At 35.7% G+C, this 19,855-nt stretch overlaps 1 protein-coding gene across 3 annotated transcripts in view; it reads left to right on the top strand.

Moving 5' to 3' along the window:
* Positions 1-16,439, top strand: part of LOC134533236 (mitogen-activated protein kinase kinase kinase 15) — a 139,241-nt gene extending 122,802 nt beyond the window's left edge. For all 3 annotated transcript variants that reach the window (XM_063370641.1, XM_063370643.1, XM_063370642.1), the window contains one exon: positions 90-16,439. In XM_063370641.1, coding sequence (XP_063226711.1) covers positions 90-192 — 103 coding nt within the window. In that variant the 3' untranslated portion in view covers positions 193-16,439. The remainder of the gene's footprint in view (positions 1-89) is intronic.
* The last annotated feature ends 3,416 nt before the right edge of the window (positions 16,440-19,855 follow it).

Raw genomic sequence — 19,855 nt, 5'->3', positions numbered from 1 at the left:
ATCAGTGTATAAGAGAGATAACTGATGTTTATTTTGCGTGTGTTTCATCGCATGCATGAGTGTGGCTGACACGGTGCGCGTGTGTGCAGGGGCGGGGTGGAGCTGAAGGTGTGGCGCGCGGTGGCGAAGGCTCGGCAGGACCGCCACGCCCGCGAGACCAACCACTGGAACCACGTGGACCAGGTGGACTAGCAACTAGCTCACCTCGGCTGGCTGGCCCTGGCACTGGCCGCGCTCCTCCTCTGCTGCCCGTGGTAGCCGTCGCGCCGTGCCGTGGTGACGACGTTTCCTTTGGAGACTCCAAAATTTGTACCTCAGTCCATTAGTGTCACAACTCAGGAAGTCTGTTGTGCTGCAAAAAACCACGTTTTTGTGAGGCTCGAATTTCAGATTATTACAGTAATATTAACATGCGAAAAATATGTGGTTTTCTGAGTTGTAACACCAAAGTAACGATGTATCCACTTGACTTGTTCCTCAGTAGTGGTTATCCAAATGTGCAGCAGGAAAACTGCGCAGTTGCTCACACGCCAGCTTTTCATTGGCTTGTTGTACGGTATTAGCTGGAACTTATATCACCGATGGGAATTGTTTTTCATCGTTTTTTTTTTTTTTTTTTTTTTTTTTTTTTTTTGGTAATCAGTGCTTCCCATTTAAGAACTGTCATAAATGTCAATATGTTTTCTGCTGCTGTTCCTTTTGATTATTCAGTGCTGAATGTGCCTTGTAAGCTAAATATTTTACATAGAGTTTTGTCTAATGCATACATGGGTGAAGGCTTGAACTTGTGAAAAAAAAAATAATGGCCAATTTTTAATTGGTGGATAAAGAGAAATTTAAAGGAACCAGGATCTTCAACAAAATTGAAAAGGGAAAAAAAATGTTAACATAGTTAAACTTTATTGTAGTGGATAGCAAAATTCTGTATTTTTATATATTGAATTAATTATGTAACACGGAAAAGAGGGTATAGATAAACAGGATAATATTTATTAAATATGCTAGATGTATACTACAGAAGCTGAAGTTATTTTGAGCATCATTTTGCATTGGGTATAAAACACTTGCATGTCTTGCACAACCACTAATATTGGATGAGGGTATGTGGTGTAGGAATTCTTTATAATGTTTTTAGCAAAAGTTAGTGCTAAGGCAGTTTAGGGAGGCACCATAATCAGCACAATAACTTCTACATACACTTATTTTTGACACTTTAAAGTCACCAACATATTCTTTGCAATAAGAGCACACAAAACCATAGCTAAAGACATATGTAAATAATATCAAATGCAATTGAAACTTTGTAGTGTCCGGCTGCCGTGTAAACAGCCTATAATCGCAGCCGGACCATGGAGTGTTCCTACACAGAGCGACGTGTATCGTTGCCAAGTCTAAGGGATAGGTACCCCAGAGAAGTAACTGCAGGCATCAACTTGAAGACTGTCCTTTTATTAAGCACATCTTAAACTCCATATACGTTCTCTACTAAAACAGCTTACAGAATTACATGGCACGTCCGACGCCAATCAGTCCCACACTCAAGTGTCCACCAGCCTTCCCTTGTCTTGTCTTCTACCACAGATTTCCCCCTCCCCCAAGTCCATCGGGCAGTTCTTGGTCACGAGGCCTGCCTTCCATCGAAGCTTCCACATTTCCACGAGCACACAAGCAGACTCATGCGTTCTGTTGCTCCCGTCTGCCTTTTACTGTGCAGTCGGGCCTAGGTGGGTTCTAGTACTGAGCGATACACTCGCTGATAGCTAGGGCCAATGAAAAATGGTAAATAAAAAAGGCCCATTTCGGTGAATAAAAAGAGTTATTTCGGTGCAAAATTTCGGTGAAAAAAAAATTGTTTAGTTAGAAAAAATAACTATTTTGTCATTCTAATTGTATACACTTATATATGTTTGATGGAATTATTGTTTTATTTGGTAAAAATTTATCAAAAACAATGTTTTAAAAGTACATGTACATCTAAAATTTAGCACGCTGCATTTGTAATTAAAATTCTCAAGATTACATACAAAAAGATAGGAAACTGATAAAAAACGTTAGTGGCTCAAGTCCATTTAGACTATCTCTGAAAATCAGCTATTATATATTTTCTGCAAACTAGTCCCCACCAAAACACTGTACTTATTCAACAGTACAGAGTATTGTTTTTTTTTATTTGTCTACGTTTTTCACCGCAACTGCGTGTGCGGTATTTGTTTATGTATATGTTGGCACTCTTGACTGGCATTTATTTTCGTCCGTTGCCATGACAACTACGAAAATAAACAGTCGCCTCGGTTAGGACGCCCAGATACAACAATTAGCATTTTGAAAGTTATGATTTGATTGGTTAATATGGAAGTGACGCTGTTTTCTGGACTGCGTTTGGCCGATTCAGAGAAAGGAACAAAGAGTGAGTTAAGGCCTATTGACGATGGCGTCACCAGACGCATTTGTGGTCGGCAAAATAATGTGATTTTTGTCGTTTTATGGCCTTCTACGTCTCGTAAGAACGTGTGCGACGACGGAGACTGAGTAGGCGTACGTCTGAATGTAATAGTTTTCATACGTGAAATATATGGTTCTAGAGTAACTTGACGCTTAGTTCCAGAACCGATGCTTGACACCTATCTTTGTTCACCTTGTGCGATGCTCGAAATTTACAGTGTTTTTAACAGTCGATTTGCACATCATGATGCCTTTTTATTTACTGAACACATAAAATACTTCGTCGTAATATTCTTTAGCTCTTTCGAAAACACAACTTTCGGCATTTTATATGTTTATATCCACAGTGACCACGGTAATATGACCAACATGCCACAAAAACTTTAACGGAAAACGATCATAGAATGCGAGATACATATTACATCCACTCGGAAATAAAGAACTTAAACTCGACAGACACGCACTCGTGAAAATAAAATCATAGAACATTTCGACACTCGTAACTACCAACGCCATCTGTGATTTGTCCACCAGTTGCTAAAGTGATGATGTTTATTGCCACACACTACTCTATGGGTGCTAGAGAAAAACAAAAGCAAAGATGGCGTCTCACATATAACCTCTTGTAATAATAAACGTTTTGTGCAGGTTCCAGAATGATTCAACGTGATTTTTCGCGATAAAAAAGGTTAATTTCGCGCAAATATCGTGATTTCGTCATATTTCGTGAAAAACTACGGATTTCGCGCATCACAGTAAATTTCGTTAAAACGAAATGCAGTATATTAACGTCTTATCACTACCAAGTAAGGTTATTTGTATTACACATCATGTGCAAGTGATTTTTTTAAAATTTTGCGATTTCGTCATTAACGAAATTTGACTACCCCTACTGATAGCCAAAATTAAGGGATAGGTACCCCAAGAAGGAACTCCATGAATCTGTGGAAGATCTCTTTTACTCCTGCTCCCAACTCTACACTTCATGTTCTGATAAATTACGACCAAATATTACATTGTCATCTAAATAGACCATACATTTGATTCCTTGGAGCCCTGCTGACACCGTATTCATGTCTTTGGAAGGGAGCAGGTGCTCCCTTTAAGCCAAAAATCATTCGAGTAAACTCATATTGGTTACAGGGAGTGCTGAAAGCAGTTTTCTTTTGGTCCTCGGGGTGCATTGGCACCTGTAAATACCCACTAGCTAGGTCAATAGTTGTAATGTATCTCGCCTGCCCCAAATGAACAAGAATGTCTGTAATATTCGGAATGGGAAAAACTCTGCCTACAGTCAAGGCGTTCAAACCACGAAAGTCAACTACAACTCTCCATTTTTGTTTACCTGATGCACCTCGTTTCTTAGGTACCACTAAAATAGGTGCGTTCCAGGGGCTTCGGCTAGGTACTATGATTCCATCCTTAACCATTTCTAATTCTTACCTACGTACTTCTTCCTTATGTGCCTCTGGGATGCGATAAGGATGAACATTTACTGGTTGCGCACCCTCCACTGTGGGAATAGTATGTTCCATAGTAGGAGAGAAGGTAAGTTTATCTCCGGGAAGATGAAAAATGTCGGCATACTGAAAACATCTTTCAATTGCTTTTCTTTCTTCGTCATTTACATGGTCTAATCGCAACAGTTGCCTCAATAATTTAATGTGGCTAGATCGTTCTCCCTTGCTGGCTATTTGTCTAATTTTATCAACCGCGTCTAGAGTTACTGTAGGAGTGGGGATTTTTATTGTTTCAGTTGTGTTCAATATGCTACAAATACAAGTCCCATTTTGGGCTGTAGTCAAACTATTTGCCAAATACATACCTTTCTGCAATTCCCGTTTTTCCACTTCTCCTTCTCCCTCGTCAGTAGTTCGGGCTACCATTTTGAACTCACACCTAGCAGGAATTAATATTTGGTCTGAAATTTCTTTTACATTTTCATTATTGTTTGTATTTAGTGTCATTGGAAGGTTAATTCCTAACTTCTGTAACATCACCATTTGTTGTGGGAAATTTATAATGGCTTTTTGTGCAACTAGAAAATTATTTCCCAGAATTCCCGTACAAGGACAATTTTTAACGACATGAAATTTAAAACTATGTTCGTTGTGTTTCGTTCCTACATTTAAGAACATTACTAGTGTACCCATGGTCGTTACTTTATCGTGCGCGATTCCTTTCAGGGTGCAACGGTTTCTCCGGTTGACCCGTTCCTTATCTTGTCTCTTTAAACAGTTATAACGTTATAAGCATTTAAACTAGGGATGGGGCGACCAAATCCAATATTCGCCGAATCTGCCGAATCCTAGGGATTCGAAGCTTCGGCGGGTCTGATATAGGATTCGTCAAAGGATTCTGTTTTTTACTATTTACGGGGAAAAAATACAGTAAAACTCGCTTACGAGGTCCCGCATGATAGGTTCTTCCTTATAAAGTGTTTAAATTGCCCGAGGTCTCATCATTTACGCCATTAAATGTGTGATATAAAGTCCGTTAAAATTTTTTCTGAAAATTCCGGTATCAAATAATGGCGCACGTAAATATGAAGAACATACAAATGAACAACAACATACGAAGAAATATGGATGATGTACCATAACTACAGTACAAACCCAATAGTTATTTTAAGATAATTACCATAAAAAAAACTAAAGATTCTTTGTAGAATACCATAATTACTACAGAAGCATGATAGCTACCATATTTGCACTATAGTTACCGTAACAACCGAGATGTATATTTACCGTGATAGTAATGTATTATTTATTTATGACATTAAATTAAAGAACATTGTTGAAAAAAAAAAGGATGTTAAACTTTGATATGTACGGTTGGCACATGTTGCTAAGAAATAATGCGATCTGAAAGAATGCAGTACTACTACGAAAAGTGAAAATGGTACTCGTGGATTTTTAGGTTATGGCAGTCTCTTTCATTTTTCAGTAATATCAGCCGAAAATTAACAAGCGCACTGTATCGGAAGTCGGCAGAAATGCCGATTCAACTAAATATTGGCAAAATCGGCTTCTTCAATACAGCTCTACATTTAATGACATGAGTAAACATATTTCAGACTTCAGGATATTGAAAAAGACTTTAATTTCCATGTACTTAGGTTTATTGTGTGTACTTATGTTTTTTTTTGCAAGTGTAAATTGAATGAAGTAAAATGCTTTTATTTTATTATATTCAATGATTAAACTTTAATGACCAGTTACAGATATTTGTGACACTAATTTTGAGGTTAAGCAATTTTACTAAAGCATTCCAGCCAAGTAGGTTGCCAGCGAGAGACGCTTCTCTTCTGCTGGAAACACTATCTCCAATCATAGAGCTAATTTAACTCCTGAACGTGCAGAACAAATTATTGTTCTGCATGATAGATTAAAGAACAGAATTTAATACTCTGTGACAATCTCTCTCAGAATTATTGTGCTGAAAAGTAGAAATGTTGAAACAATGTGAATGTACTTTTCAAACAACATGATTTTTGGTGCTAAGTTTGTTGAAGCTCAGTAAGGACTCCAGAAAAATTGACAAGAATGAAATTTTTCCAAAGATATGTTACATTTACACAAACATATACTTGGTTATGTTAGTTGGATGATATCAAATCAGTTACTAATGAACCAATGTAAACAGGTAAGATTCAATGGAAAAAAATGTTATTTTTTTTCTAGCAGTGCAAAATGTAAACACACTCTGTAAATAGTTACCCAAAATTAATAAGCCCACTTCATTTTAATATTTTATTCAAACATTATACTAAGTTTAAGATAAAAATAATTTCCCAAAAGTGTAACTGTACCACAAAAGCTCGAGCTCGCTCGAGCTCAGCTCGAAGTAAAATTCTTAGGCTCGCAGACATCTAGCTTATTTATAGAAAAAAATCCTAACCGCTAATCTGTACTAAAACTGAAATTTCTCAAGAAAAATTTTTTGTCTTTATATACAATTATACCAGAAATGTACCAAACTGCATGTGATAAAGTCAAGGGACTTTTAGTGCAAGCAGAATACATCTCACTTACATTAGATATGTGGACATCATCTATTAAAAGATTCGGGTTTGAGTTCGAGATTCAGCAATTCCAGTCCAGGATTTGAGTTAGGATTCGGATTCGAGGAAATCAGGATTCGCCCCATCCCTAATTTAAACTTATCTCGGAACCTGTATCAACTAACATCCTCCTATCAACATTTTCCTCTATCCCGCATAATGGCAACTCAATAAAGGTTAACGTCCGTTCTACACACACGGGAGTTTTGTTTCTGTTATTATTGCAGCCTAGAGGTTGTTTGCTTGTTATGCTAGAGGAGTTCATTGGCTGCTTCTGACTCCTCAATTCTTGTTTCCCGACTCATAGTTCATACCTCTAGAACAATGCTGACTCGAAATACCAGGCTGTGTAATGCATTGAGAAGTAGATGTTCCAGTTACGTATTGGGGACAGAAACGTCTTATGTGTCCTTTTTGTCCGCAATTATAACAAATAATAATCAGGTTTACCTGTCGCTCACTTTTTATTTCTCTTTTGAGAAAACATTTTTCCACATACCTTATTGCAATTCGTGCACTTCAAAGAGTATCTAGAGTCTCTTATGTTGGTGTTCATCCACGCTCGACTCTTAATTTTGTCACGTTGGGAGTAAATATTACTTTCTTTTTCTAATTCCACTTCTATAGCATCCCCCAGACTGCTACATTATTCCCCCTGCTTCGAATTATTACCTGTATTTTCTGTTCTGACAATCCTTGTACAAAACTAGCCTTAGCTAAGTGATCAATCAACGCTTGGGCCCCTTGCAATTCAGCCTCTGCTACAACTCGTGCCGTGGCTTCCTTTAACTGTGACATCATGGAGTCTAGTCTGCTTCCCCACATAGCTACCAATTCATTCCTACCTTGTCTAGCATTGAACATCGTACATGCATAATAATCAAGTGTTCTCCTAACGGAATAATTTTCCTCCAAAACATTGCGTACCCCTTCCCAAGTATTAACAGTGGTGCGTGCCAGTAGTTTCGTCTTAGCGTCCCCAGTAATTTTTGCTTTTATAAATATAAGTAATTTATCATACTCGTTGGGGTTTATGATTACAAATGCTGCTTCTCAATTATCTATAAATTCCTTCAATTTATTTTTGTTACCATCAAATGGCTCTCCTATCAACTTTAAAGTTTCCGACAAACTACAATAATTAACTTAGTTCTCTCTCTCCTGGCGCGCCATCTTAAATACTAACGTATCACACGGTTAAACTTACCAAATATGTGGACACAAAAACGACCTTAAGCAGTAATTACTTGGTTCTGCAATCACTCACAAGGAATAGGAATGCTGAGTGTGACTGACCTGACTATGCGTCTTCTCTCTTCCTTCTTCTTTATTCTTACTTCTTACTTCTCTCTTCATTCGCCAACGCCACGCTGTCTTGAATCTCTGTCGCAGACTCCCGACATCTTCCTTCTTCGTTCATCGTTGCTGTCTGGAATCTCCTCATGCCCGTCGTCCCGATCACAGCCGGCTACTCGGCGGCGCTGTCGTTACGACGTGGAACGCTGATTCCGCCAACCGTTGGGCTCCAGCATAGACGATTATTTCTTCCTTCCAATTGGTTTTCTTGTCGGAGAGTGGTGTTAGCAAGCTTCTCCATACACATTACAAGTGTGCTTCAGTGATGCGACCTTCCACTCTTCTTCACTCAGCATGACGAAACTACCTCTTGTCTCAGCTCCGCCGTCGTCTTCATTTGTTGCTGCCTGTTCTTTCTTCCACTTGGCTACCCCACATCTGACACCAAAATTGTAGTGTCCGGCTGCCCTGTAAACAGCCTAGAGTCGCAGCCGGACCGTGGAGTGTTCCTACACCGAGCGGACGTGCATTGTTGCCAAGTCTAAGGGATAGGTACCCCAGAGAAGTAACTGCAGGCATCAACTTGAAGACTGTCCTTTTATTAAGCACATCTTAAACTCCATATACGTTCTCTACTAAAACAGCTTACAGAATTACATGGCACGTCCGACGCCAATCAGTCCCACACTCAAGAGTGTCCACCAGCCTTCCCTTGTCTTGTCTTCTACCACAGATTTCCCCCTCCCCCAAGTCCATCGGGCAGTTCTTGGTCACGAGGCCTGCCTTCCGTCGAAGCTTCCACATTTCCACCAGCACACAAGCAGACTCATGCGTTCGTTTGCACAGGGCATTGAGCAAGTATACATGTTTATTGACATTGCTGCCACTGCGTGGTTCCTTGACGTCAGACTTTAGTACACTATGATTAAGATTTTCACAAACATTCTACACGCATCATCTAGCCAACTGCGTGTGTCTTTTAACTATAATACTGATAATTGAAACTAAATTTTATTATGCAAATTGTTGCATAAACTGTGCCTTGTATCATTCTTTCATTTGTCATTCAATTAAATATTTGCCATTATTATGTCATGAGATTGGTGTCAGCCATGTATGTATTGTCTTAGTAGCACAATTTTCTGTGGCATAATGTTATGCCATATTTGCCTGTGTGAAATTCAGTAATTTTTTTAGTTATAGCTCTATTCAAAAAAGTAAACACTAAAATGTACTCATAATATATGATCTACAAAAAATTGTTGTAAGTTTTTATCTTTGTTAAAGCTAAATCAAAATTTAGGCATGGCTTGCTTTTTATTTATACATACATAAATATACATGTAATTATTTATATGTATTCACATAATACCATTTTTAAATTTATGGTACTTATCAGAATCAAAGACTGGAACAAATTTGTTAAATGTTGTGAAATATAAACCTACTGTGAATTGATGTTCTGTGTTTCTAATAGCGATAGGCACAAATTGTATTAAAAAAAAAATTATGCCTTACAGTAAACATTTGCTTTTGAAATATTTCCCTCTTAAGTCTTAAGAACTTTTCCCTGATAATAAGATTTTAACATCTGGTACCTTGAAAAAGTCTTAACATTGTTTTACTGTATATTTGTGAGATTTATCATACAAAACACTGATACACACAATATATCTGACAATTCATTAAGTTTCTCTGTTTCCATAATAAATAACTCTCCGTAATACCATAACTGAATGTCTAAATTAGTAATACCCACGTAACAATCTATAATTGTATCTGGCAGCAAGGCACAAACACAGCTGCCTACATTAACTTACAAATGAATTTTTCTTCAACTTTGCACTAGAGGAAAACATAATATTTTACTGTTGAGCTTCAGTTGAGGTCGATGCATTTCTGCTGACCTCAAGACACAAAATAAGAACTGAACTGATTGCACAAGTAGTAAGTTCTGACTACACTAATATGACACCATTACATTCATGTGCTGCCTTGTTCAAAGTGTATAAACTGGTGTGTATTTGCGTAGGACTGTTTTCCATGTAAATTAAGAGTAAGTTATGTTTACTTTATTTTGAGTCATTTGGAAATTATGTTTATAGTAGCACCATCTAACCCAATGCACCCAATTAACTTATTCATTTGTTACTTCTACTGAATCCCCAACAGGTCTTCACTGCATTTAACACTGCTTTGTCTTTACGTTGGCACATATGGTATGTTTTTGTCTTCAGTCTTCATTGTGCTACACATTGTGACTTGTCAAAAATATTTATATATGTATGTAGTTGAAAGTAATTGTGCCTTAGATGATGATCGCTAGTCTCATTTTTTTCCTGAAGTCAGCAGCAAGAACATTTTTGATTCAATTAAAAATCCAGAATGTCAATCTAATCCTCCAGAGTTATAAGAAAATTTTACGGACTGAAGTTGATGCCAGGGAAAAGTGCTGCCATGCCTTGGTGTAAAATATGTGTTGATCCTATGGAGTTTAATGTTTAAGTTGTTACTGTTAAACTATGTTTTCTATTTTAAAATTAGTAAATTATGTGTTCATTTGATGAATGTTTTTTTTTTTTCTTGAAAGAGAGATTTGTGTGCAACACACACAAACTATGAGTACAAATAGTACCTAGTTGTAATATTGTGATATTGGTTGTAAAACCTGTTTATATTTAATAAATCTGCTGTTTGAATTCAGATGTAAATTGAATATCTAAAAGTTTGTATGTATAACTGAGATTAAGTGGTATGTTTTTTTGTGATTTTTACATTTATTTCTTAAAAAAATATCATTAGTTCATAACCTGTACTGTTACTAGACACACCTGTATTTCACCTTTACACATTATATTATCTATATACATAAACAATTATAGCCTCCTATCACTTTTATGATTGGTAGAATATTGTTTATTTTAATGTGAATCTTGAATGTTTGGTACTAACACTAAGTACTGTAACCACTTTCTCGTTGGCCCAGTCAAATGCTGAAAAGCATCTCTCATAGACCAAAGCCAGTAACAAAACAGATTCTGCAAAACCTAACACATTGTGTCAAAGTGTAAACATACAGTCAAATCTCCAATTAAATATGGTTGTGTGTAGCAATGGCGTATTTGGAGTTGTGTGCTTTCGTTAGTTGAGTTATAAAGTTAAGAGTATTTTTTTTTTAAATAGCTTATGTTGGTTTTTTGGCGATACTCATTGTTATGCATCGGTTTATGAAATGTTGAGCCAATCACAGTTTCATTATGTACATCTTCTAGAAAGTCTGATCATATAATTTGTTTTTAAAAAACAGTATTTGTTTCAAAACTGGCTCACTATGATAAACATATATTTTTCAGCTTAGTATTCTGAATCATTGGTAAGGATTAAGGTAACCAACTGCATTGATTAGCTCCTTATCAATCGTAACTCTCTCTGACAGTGTAAATTACACTGGAGCTGTGCCGATTTTAACCTGCTGCTGCCAAATACACTGATGTTGACAGAAGCTACCCCTCTTCATAGGTGCTATGTACAAATACCTAATTTTTCACTCTTTCAACACCAAAAATGTTATTTTATAATTAATATTTACTATGGTATATTAACTGCATTATTTATTATAGTTATTGCATAGCTTGTTTTAAAAAAGTTCACGCAAACTGTACCTTATTTAGATGTGATTATGTTTTATGATATAGCATAATGTAATATTTACTACCTAATTAGTGCTGGGCCAATATGATTTTGACTATATTTCAATATTGCCTAAATTTTTGATGTAAGCATATTAAAACTTACATTTCACTTGGAAGCAAAAGACATATTTTGTTGAGTTAATTAATTAACAGCAGTTTATGTTTCAGTTAGGTAACAATATAACTGAATTAGGGTTTTTTATTTAATTTATGTAATATGTACATTACTTTTTCATGCAGCTTATCAGATAAATGATTCATAGATGGCAGCTGTCTTCTGCCAAAATTATAACTACAGTCAAACCTCGATTCTACGTACACTCACGGTTCTCCAAAATTTGTCTGTACGACCGAGTTGTACGTACGAACCAGTGAGGCCAAATTACGTCCATTTGTGGCTACTCCCCCCCCCCCCCCCCCCCCTCCATCATTTTTCCCACCGCTGCCACGGGAAATGAATTGCCGTTTCCATGTCTATACACGGCACGTACATGTGCGTGCCTTTGGCAAACAAGTAAATTTTTTACATCTATGTATGTTTATTGTGCTGGAATTAACGCATAACATATTTGCTCAAATAAAAAAATTACAGTGGGTTCTTAATAAATGTAGATAAGATTAGCTAGTAGGCCTAAAAACATCATGCAGACCTGCCAACTCTCACGATTTTGGTGTGAGGCTCACGATTTTAAGGTCCATCTCACGCCCTCACGCCAAAATAGTGTTTCCTCACGATTTTTCGGGGCCCCAAGATTTTGTTTGTAAAAGTTACAAAACAAGTTTTACGAAAGCTTACAGTAACGAGTTTCCATCAATACTCGAGTCACGTAAAGGAAGCAATTTTGCGTTTTGTAGCGTGTGCCATGCTGATTTTTCTATCTCGCATAGTGGAAGAGGAGACATTGTGAAACATGTCGCTACAAAAAAACACAACTAACACGTGAAGTGTATTGCTTCCAATAAAAAAATTAATTTTGCTGTGAACAGTGATAATAGTGTTACACGAGCAGAATGTTATTTTACATCTTTTTTAGTTGCGGCCCTGCATGATCACTACACGACAGCGCTAAATTATGTTCAACTAAATTAAATCTGCAACCTATAATTTGTTAAAATAAATTTTGAAGCAGAGACCATGTAACATATGGATGGGTATGTCACTTAAATTTTAAGATTCTCATTTGTTATTTTTATATCTAACCTGTGTTTATGGGCCTGAAAATTTTTATCGAGGACCTCATGATTTTTTAAATTTGAATGTTGGCAGGTCTGATCATGAAAAACGTAACGTTTATAGGCTGCAATGAGCATTTTAAATCGCAAAATATATATATTTTATAGAAAAGTTTATTTTATTTGGTATTTTTCCATAAGCGTAATACCTTTTCTCTTGCTTCCGCTCATGATGTACGAAATGCGTGTCCAAAAAGTAGCGAAGGTCTTCCAAAAACCGAAGCAAAATAAATCCAAGTAATGAAACAAAAAATCTAAATCCAGATGAAATTCGTTGCCAAGTCAAGAAAAAGAAATCCAAAGTAATCCAACCAAAATCCAAATCGTAGTCAGTTAAGAGTAGCAATAAGTCCGAGTAATTATAGCACGAGGGAAAAATGTAAACTCACGAATGTATGAACGTAACGGAAATATTACGTGGCTTGTAAGTTCCGATACTGTATTTATTTCATAACTTAGCCGAAATACTGGTACGTATGAGATATAATCTTCACAAAATAAAATGAGCGGTGTCTTATAACTGTTTTATACGTATTTTATAATTTAAGAAGTATTACACAGTTGATGCATATTTTTTAACTAACCATTTATTTCTGGGGATTGTAAATAATTAATCATTGGTATCAAGACATCAAGATGAACGTAAACTTGAACATGTCACGGCAGCGAGAAAACTGGTGCGTACACCAATAAACTGGTATTCGAACTGGACAAAACTGGTACACGGGAGGTGGAGCTTATATTTTTTTCCGCTAAGCTCGCGTCTATTGGCTGGCTGCTGATGGAACGTCACGAGTCTGGGCGGAGCGTAGAGTGAGTTATACTGCGCATGCGCAGCTCAGGGAACAAAGAGAGCCAGCCGGCTACGCCGCGCCATAACAAAAGCTGACCGAATACAATGACCTTTCTCCGCGTACGGCGCGCTATTGACGGTAAATTCCATCAATTTGCGGCTTTTTATTTTTTACTGTGTATGTAGCCCATATTTGTTATAAACGCTGCAGGTTACGACTGTATTTTAATAAACTTTAACGTATTTCTTACACTTTTCATATTTTTTAACTTTTTTTTTAATTTTTGGCCTTATTTTTCACGGTTTCTGAAATCTGTACGTACGACCGAGGTGTATGTACGAACCGGGGGCCGTACGAGTGAGGTTTGACTGTACATGTTATTAAAATGCATACAAACACATTGCTTAAGTTTTACTTCAAACAGCTATCAGCCCGTAACTAATATATATTATTAAGTTTGTTTTATTTTTTCTCTACAAACACATGCAGAATAGAGATATAGGTAGAAGTGCAGTGGGGGGTAAGGCTGTTATTTGTCTCCAGTACAGTTAGAAATCGGTACAGCTCTAGTTCATAGTTAACAAATAAATCCATTATCAGTATCAGTCAGCAAAGTCTCGAATGTTAGCTGTTAGTCTGAATCAGTTTGTGTATTATAAGTGAAGACTCAAAGTTGAATTAGTAGTTTGTCACTGTATCACCGTCACGTATTCTTACTTAGATGCTGCATTGTTATGTGTTTTTTTTTTACTAGCATTATAACAGCAATTAAATATATTCATTATTACCATTTGATATGTATATTTTAATATGGTTATGTTACAGTAGTTTGAAACTCTGTTATAACAAAGGTAGTGCAAAAATACTGTGTTATTATACGGAATCTTATTCAACCCTCAACAGTGGAAGGAAAGATGTTTGTAATTAAATCATGTTGCTTAAGAAACAGTACAATGTAAGTGTCAAGAAACAAAATATAAATATTTTAACACACGTTTCATTTTTACCCTATATTATGTATTGAAAGAGAGACTGTAATATATTTTCATCGCCTATTTAACGTTCAATTAATATTTTAATAATTTAAGAGTACTTAAGCTGGATTGTTTGGAATATTTTTTTATAATGAGGACTTTAACAGTATTGTCTTTTAAGTGACCATATGTTTACAGTATTTAATTGGGATAATACTTTTTAATAAACTATTTTCAACAGTGCTACTCTATTATAACAGATTCACTTTCTTTGTACCATCTGCCCAGTGGCAGATACAGCAATTTATTTTGAAAAGGGATTTGCAAAAAAAAAAAAAAATAGTGTTCAAAAGTCTTATGTCAACAACAGTTTTTTTGGACAGTTACATTGTTACATTCCGAATTGGCCTGGCTCGGCAACCCGGAATAATAATTAATACAAATTTTTCACTTTTCGAGTTTTGTTCCGATTTATTGTTTTTGAACTTCACATTGTTTTCAATTTTACATTTTAAAGAGAGTTGCCGCTGCGGTTGGACGTCACACCGGTCCGACGATGACTCGACTACTACATAACTGACCACTGCCGACTGCCGCCGACTACTGACGACGACTGACTGTAGACTACCACTGACCACTGACCACGCACCATGCAGTTACCGTCCCTTTTCAAGACAAAACAAAGGGAGGCAAGCCCGTGGACCGACTGACCAATCACAATATTTTATGAAAAATACTGGCCTGGGAGACACATCACACCATCTCAAGGTTCGCCCTGATTGGCTGGGGTGACAACACCCAGCGAAATTTCCAGTTTCTTGGTGCGTAGTAACACGTCCACGTGCTGGGATTTTCCAACAACGCACTATCTTGAGGAATGACAAATACCTTGTTGACGACAGTTGGTTGCGTCTGTGTCTTCCTTTCTTTTACAATTTTCTAGAATGTTCTTATTCTCGCTGCCCAGAATATGCTTTTAAATTTAACAAAACGTTATTAATACATATTATAATTTTAAGTAATTAAGTAAATTATAATGAAACAATAAAACACTAAATTCAGTTAAACATAACCCAAATTAATAATAACTATCAAAACTCAAATGAAATACCTGAAATGCCTAAGCATAATAAACAAGACATTAATATAAATAATTATAAACCATTCAAAAATAAATATTAACATAAAACATTCTCATATAAAATGTTATTTGTAGTAGGGGGCAGGGATTCTGCAATGTTACAACATTATCTCACTCAACGTGCATCACTGCCTTCGTTGTGATTTTAGGTGTTGTAATAGCGCGCCCTGCATCACCCAAAATGAAATACTGCTTTCAGATCTCGCATATTTTTTCATAACTTTGCGGGGGGGATATTCTCCCTACACCCTTCCACTGCATTCGCCACTGAATCTACCAGTAGTTACTGTGACTCTTGCATGTTTGGTGGTCTAACAAAAAACATTGATATCCACCAAAATTCATTAGTCTTTGTCTGTTCAATTACAGGTTATGTTTATTAAAACTTGTTTATCAACTGTGATTCATTATGGTGAATGTTTCTGTTAAGAATCTCTTAAAATTTAAAAATTATAACATTTAGAATTGTTTATATAGATATTGTAAATTTTTTTATAGGCTCATAATTTATTTTGAATTTGTGACATACTATTAGTGTTTAACTACTTGTAAAGTTTTTTTGTTTTATTAACAATTTTTGTTACTTGTTACTACTACTTTGTAAGTGAATTTAATGAAAATATGTGTGTGTGTTCAAAGTTTATGCACTGACATTGAAGTTTGTGCACCCATGTATCCTGATTAATTACCTCATTGTTGTTAAAGCTCATTGTAGTTGACTACTGATGATTGCACTTACAGTGTTTACTTTTATAATACAAATGTATGAATCTGATGTAGATTAAAGAAAAGTAATTCACTCTATGGAACGGAATTCATATTTTGTTTAGTTTAAGTATATTAAAAAAAATTTTTTGATGATGGGACTAGATTTAATAACATCAGAATGAGGCTGTAGATTAGAGTACCCATAGTAAACAATGATTTTATGATAATTATAGTTAATTATTTAGGTAAGTTAGTATTACTGATAACCTTGCATTTTTATAGTTTGTTTATCACACTACGCATTTCTGTAGTTTGTATCACAAATAGTATTTATTCAGTTGTTTAACTTCAAAATTTGGGACTGATTAAGTTGCAGCTGTGTATAATACTTCATAGGTGGTGTGGAAGAAAAGTATACTTAGCTTGATTTCTGAGTTGCTACTTTGAATGAATCATAAAGAGAGTTTAATATTGTAGCAGCAGTAGACAGATTGAAAGTACACTAATTAATTTTATTTCTTTGCTTAAGTTGAAGCATGCAAATACTTCTAATGTATACTGTGCACCAGATATGAGCAATCCTAAGTGCCATAGGAAGTGGCTTGCAACTGTCAATTTCAGGACTACACCTGGTTGAGTTGATGTAGCTGATTATGTGATTAAGTACTGCCTCACCATGTAAGGAATAGCATGAAACATTGACTAGAGTAACAAATTGTTTTCTTTTATCTTTGTGGCTTACAGATATCTGGCATGGAGTAGAAGATGACTGTTTGCTTTCTTTTTCTTGTTCATATTATTAATATTATAGGAAAAAGAAAATTTAAAGCAGAGTGAACTCTTAAATACCCCCGGACTATTTAGAATAAGGCAACAAGCTTTTATGATTCTTGATAAATACCAGCAAGGAAAATGATTGAACTTTGCGGGGGGAGGGGGGGGGGTTGTTTCGCTAAAAACCATTTAATGTAAGGGTTGTAGGTTTACAACCCTTAATTTACATGCCTCAGTATTTTAAAGTAAAAAAAAAAATTGAAACTATTAATTAAAAACTTTAGTCAGTCATTTAAAAGAACGACTTCACCACCTGTTGACCTGCGTAGCGTGATGGTAGCAATATGCTAATACTCTACTAAATTTGATGTCCAGTTGAGGTACTGTCTCCATGAAAATAATCATAATAGGAATGGAGATCAATTAGTATTTTTTTGTTTTGACAACTTCTTTGTTTTTTAAAAGCATATGAAAAAACTAATTATAATTCATACTTAATACATGAATAACTATTCATTAGTTGGGACATGTATTTATCACATTGTTTTGTGATAATGCAAATTTTTGTTCAATTTAAGTTTTCTACAGTGTAAAATCCAAATTTTTTTTACTGCAAAATTGACTTTTACATATCACTTTCTTTAATCATTTTTGCCCAAAATTTGCAAGAAAACAATGGAAAATGTCCTTATACATATTTTCTTAACTATTGTTTGGGTTTAATCTGTCTGCATATTTTTTTTGTTAAAAAACACACTGTTCTATGCTTTCATATGTGAATATCAACAGTCAGATGACAAAAGTTACACCATCAATATTTTGGTTGATATTTTGAGTTATCTATGTGGAGTTTTGCTAAGTTCTATGGAATTTTTGTTCCCGACTTGTTTACATGATGTTTTGTTTACTTTTTTCAGATTTTTTTTACATTAATAATTATTTCTGATGAAGTATACAAATATTGCAACCGGTATGCATAACGAAAAGCAACTTGAGCTATTTTTGTGATGTACTACCTGGTGGTGTTTATTAAAGCCCGTGATCTTGATTTGGCCTTTATAAGAAATGAGAACTTTAGAGGGATTGAAGATCAAGTTAAAGATCAGTAAATAGAGTGGAAAAACCCTGCAGAAAAACAAGTGATTTATTGAGCTGTGCTGGTTTATATATACATGTAAAACAAGGCATTTATAATCCTGCCAACTTTAAAGGTAAGGTATTTTTAGTTCTAACCCTTTTTGAGGTTAGGTTGACCCTTAAGGAAAGCCAGCACATGTTTGCCTGCACACATCTTAATTTTGTGTTGGTTTCTTTAAATACGATGGTTAATTGTTTTACTTGTACACCAATGGTACTAACCGATTAATAAATATAGGTATGATTAATATATTTAATTTTAGACCGGTCTATCTACCAAAATATTTATTTCAAGCTTGTACACAGTTATAAATTAACAAGGAATAAATTTTCTTTAGCTGTTGATGCAAATCTTGGACATGTTAAAACACAACATGCCGGTGTAGAGCATGAAGAAACACGGTTAAACTTAAGTTCCGTACACCATGATCGTGGCAAATGTTCAGCTGTGGAGGGTCAATTTGGCACAAAGACTCACTGATCAAAAGATCCACTGTCGAGAGTAAAAGAAAAAAAACAGTTATTGTACAATGAAAGTAGGATTTACAAAGGGATATGACCATGATGAATTAGTAGGTCAAATTAGTGGGTCAACTTGCCTCGTGGGTTACGTGATAATTTATTCCATTATAAAAAATTGATTTCCAGAGATGTTTACTAAGCACATAGGTTACACACATTGCGTATCCGAAGTCCATGGTGCCTATTCCCAGGCGGTAAACCTTTATGCAGAGGGGTTAAAGAAATTGGGGTTACGAAGTGTTTGGAACTGAGTGCAATTATGTGAATATGTGAAGTAGAAATGTAGTTAACTAAAATCGTAAATAAAAACATTTTCTCAAGAGTGTTTTTTTTTAATGACGGAGTTTACTGTACGAATATGCCTTGAGTGTGGTGCAGAAATAGTTTTAATATGGTACCAACTACCTTCTAGCCTACTGTTCCAATGTTAACAGTCTTCTTGTTCCTAGAACCATTATTTTTCTTAGTTATTTTGGATAGTTAATTGAAATGTCACTACATTCCTGGAGAAGGCGGTCCAGGGCCTGGATGAGACACTTGGCATGCTCTGAAGGACGAGAAGAGGCGGGGAAAAGAAAGAGAAACCAAGAGGAGGAAGGTGTAATGGTAGCAGGTAATTGCAACATGTGCAGGACACAGGAGCACGCCGTATCAATAGAGACAATTACATGCCCGGAAAGGCTGTGTCCAGCTGCAAGCAGATGGCGTGAACAGACAGCAAGAATAAACAGTGGTACATGATTGGAGGGACTGAGCGTGCGTGAACAGAAGCGCAGCATTATGAGGGGTGTCACATAGCAGATCACGTAATTTAAGGTGCATCAGGCGTGATTTAAACCCTTTGGAAGACCTGAGCGATTTGGAAGCTTTAGGCTGAAAAGTCAAGGTGGAAAAATGAAGTTTTAGAACCACCCAGTAATATGTATACTATGGTACTTTATTTTTAATCTAGGTTACTATGTTTCTAAATAAATATTTATTCTGTCAACTATTATAACAGAGAAGGCCTGATTTCTCTACACCAAATAATAATAATAATAATAATTAATATTAATAAAGTATTTATTCAAAACAAACAA

The sequence above is a fragment of the Bacillus rossius genome, chromosome 6 (assembly GCF_032445375.1).
Source record: "Bacillus rossius redtenbacheri isolate Brsri chromosome 6, Brsri_v3, whole genome shotgun sequence".
NCBI lineage: Eukaryota > Metazoa > Arthropoda > Insecta > Phasmatodea > Bacillidae > Bacillus > Bacillus rossius.
This window is presented reverse-complemented; position numbering and strand designations above follow the sequence as displayed.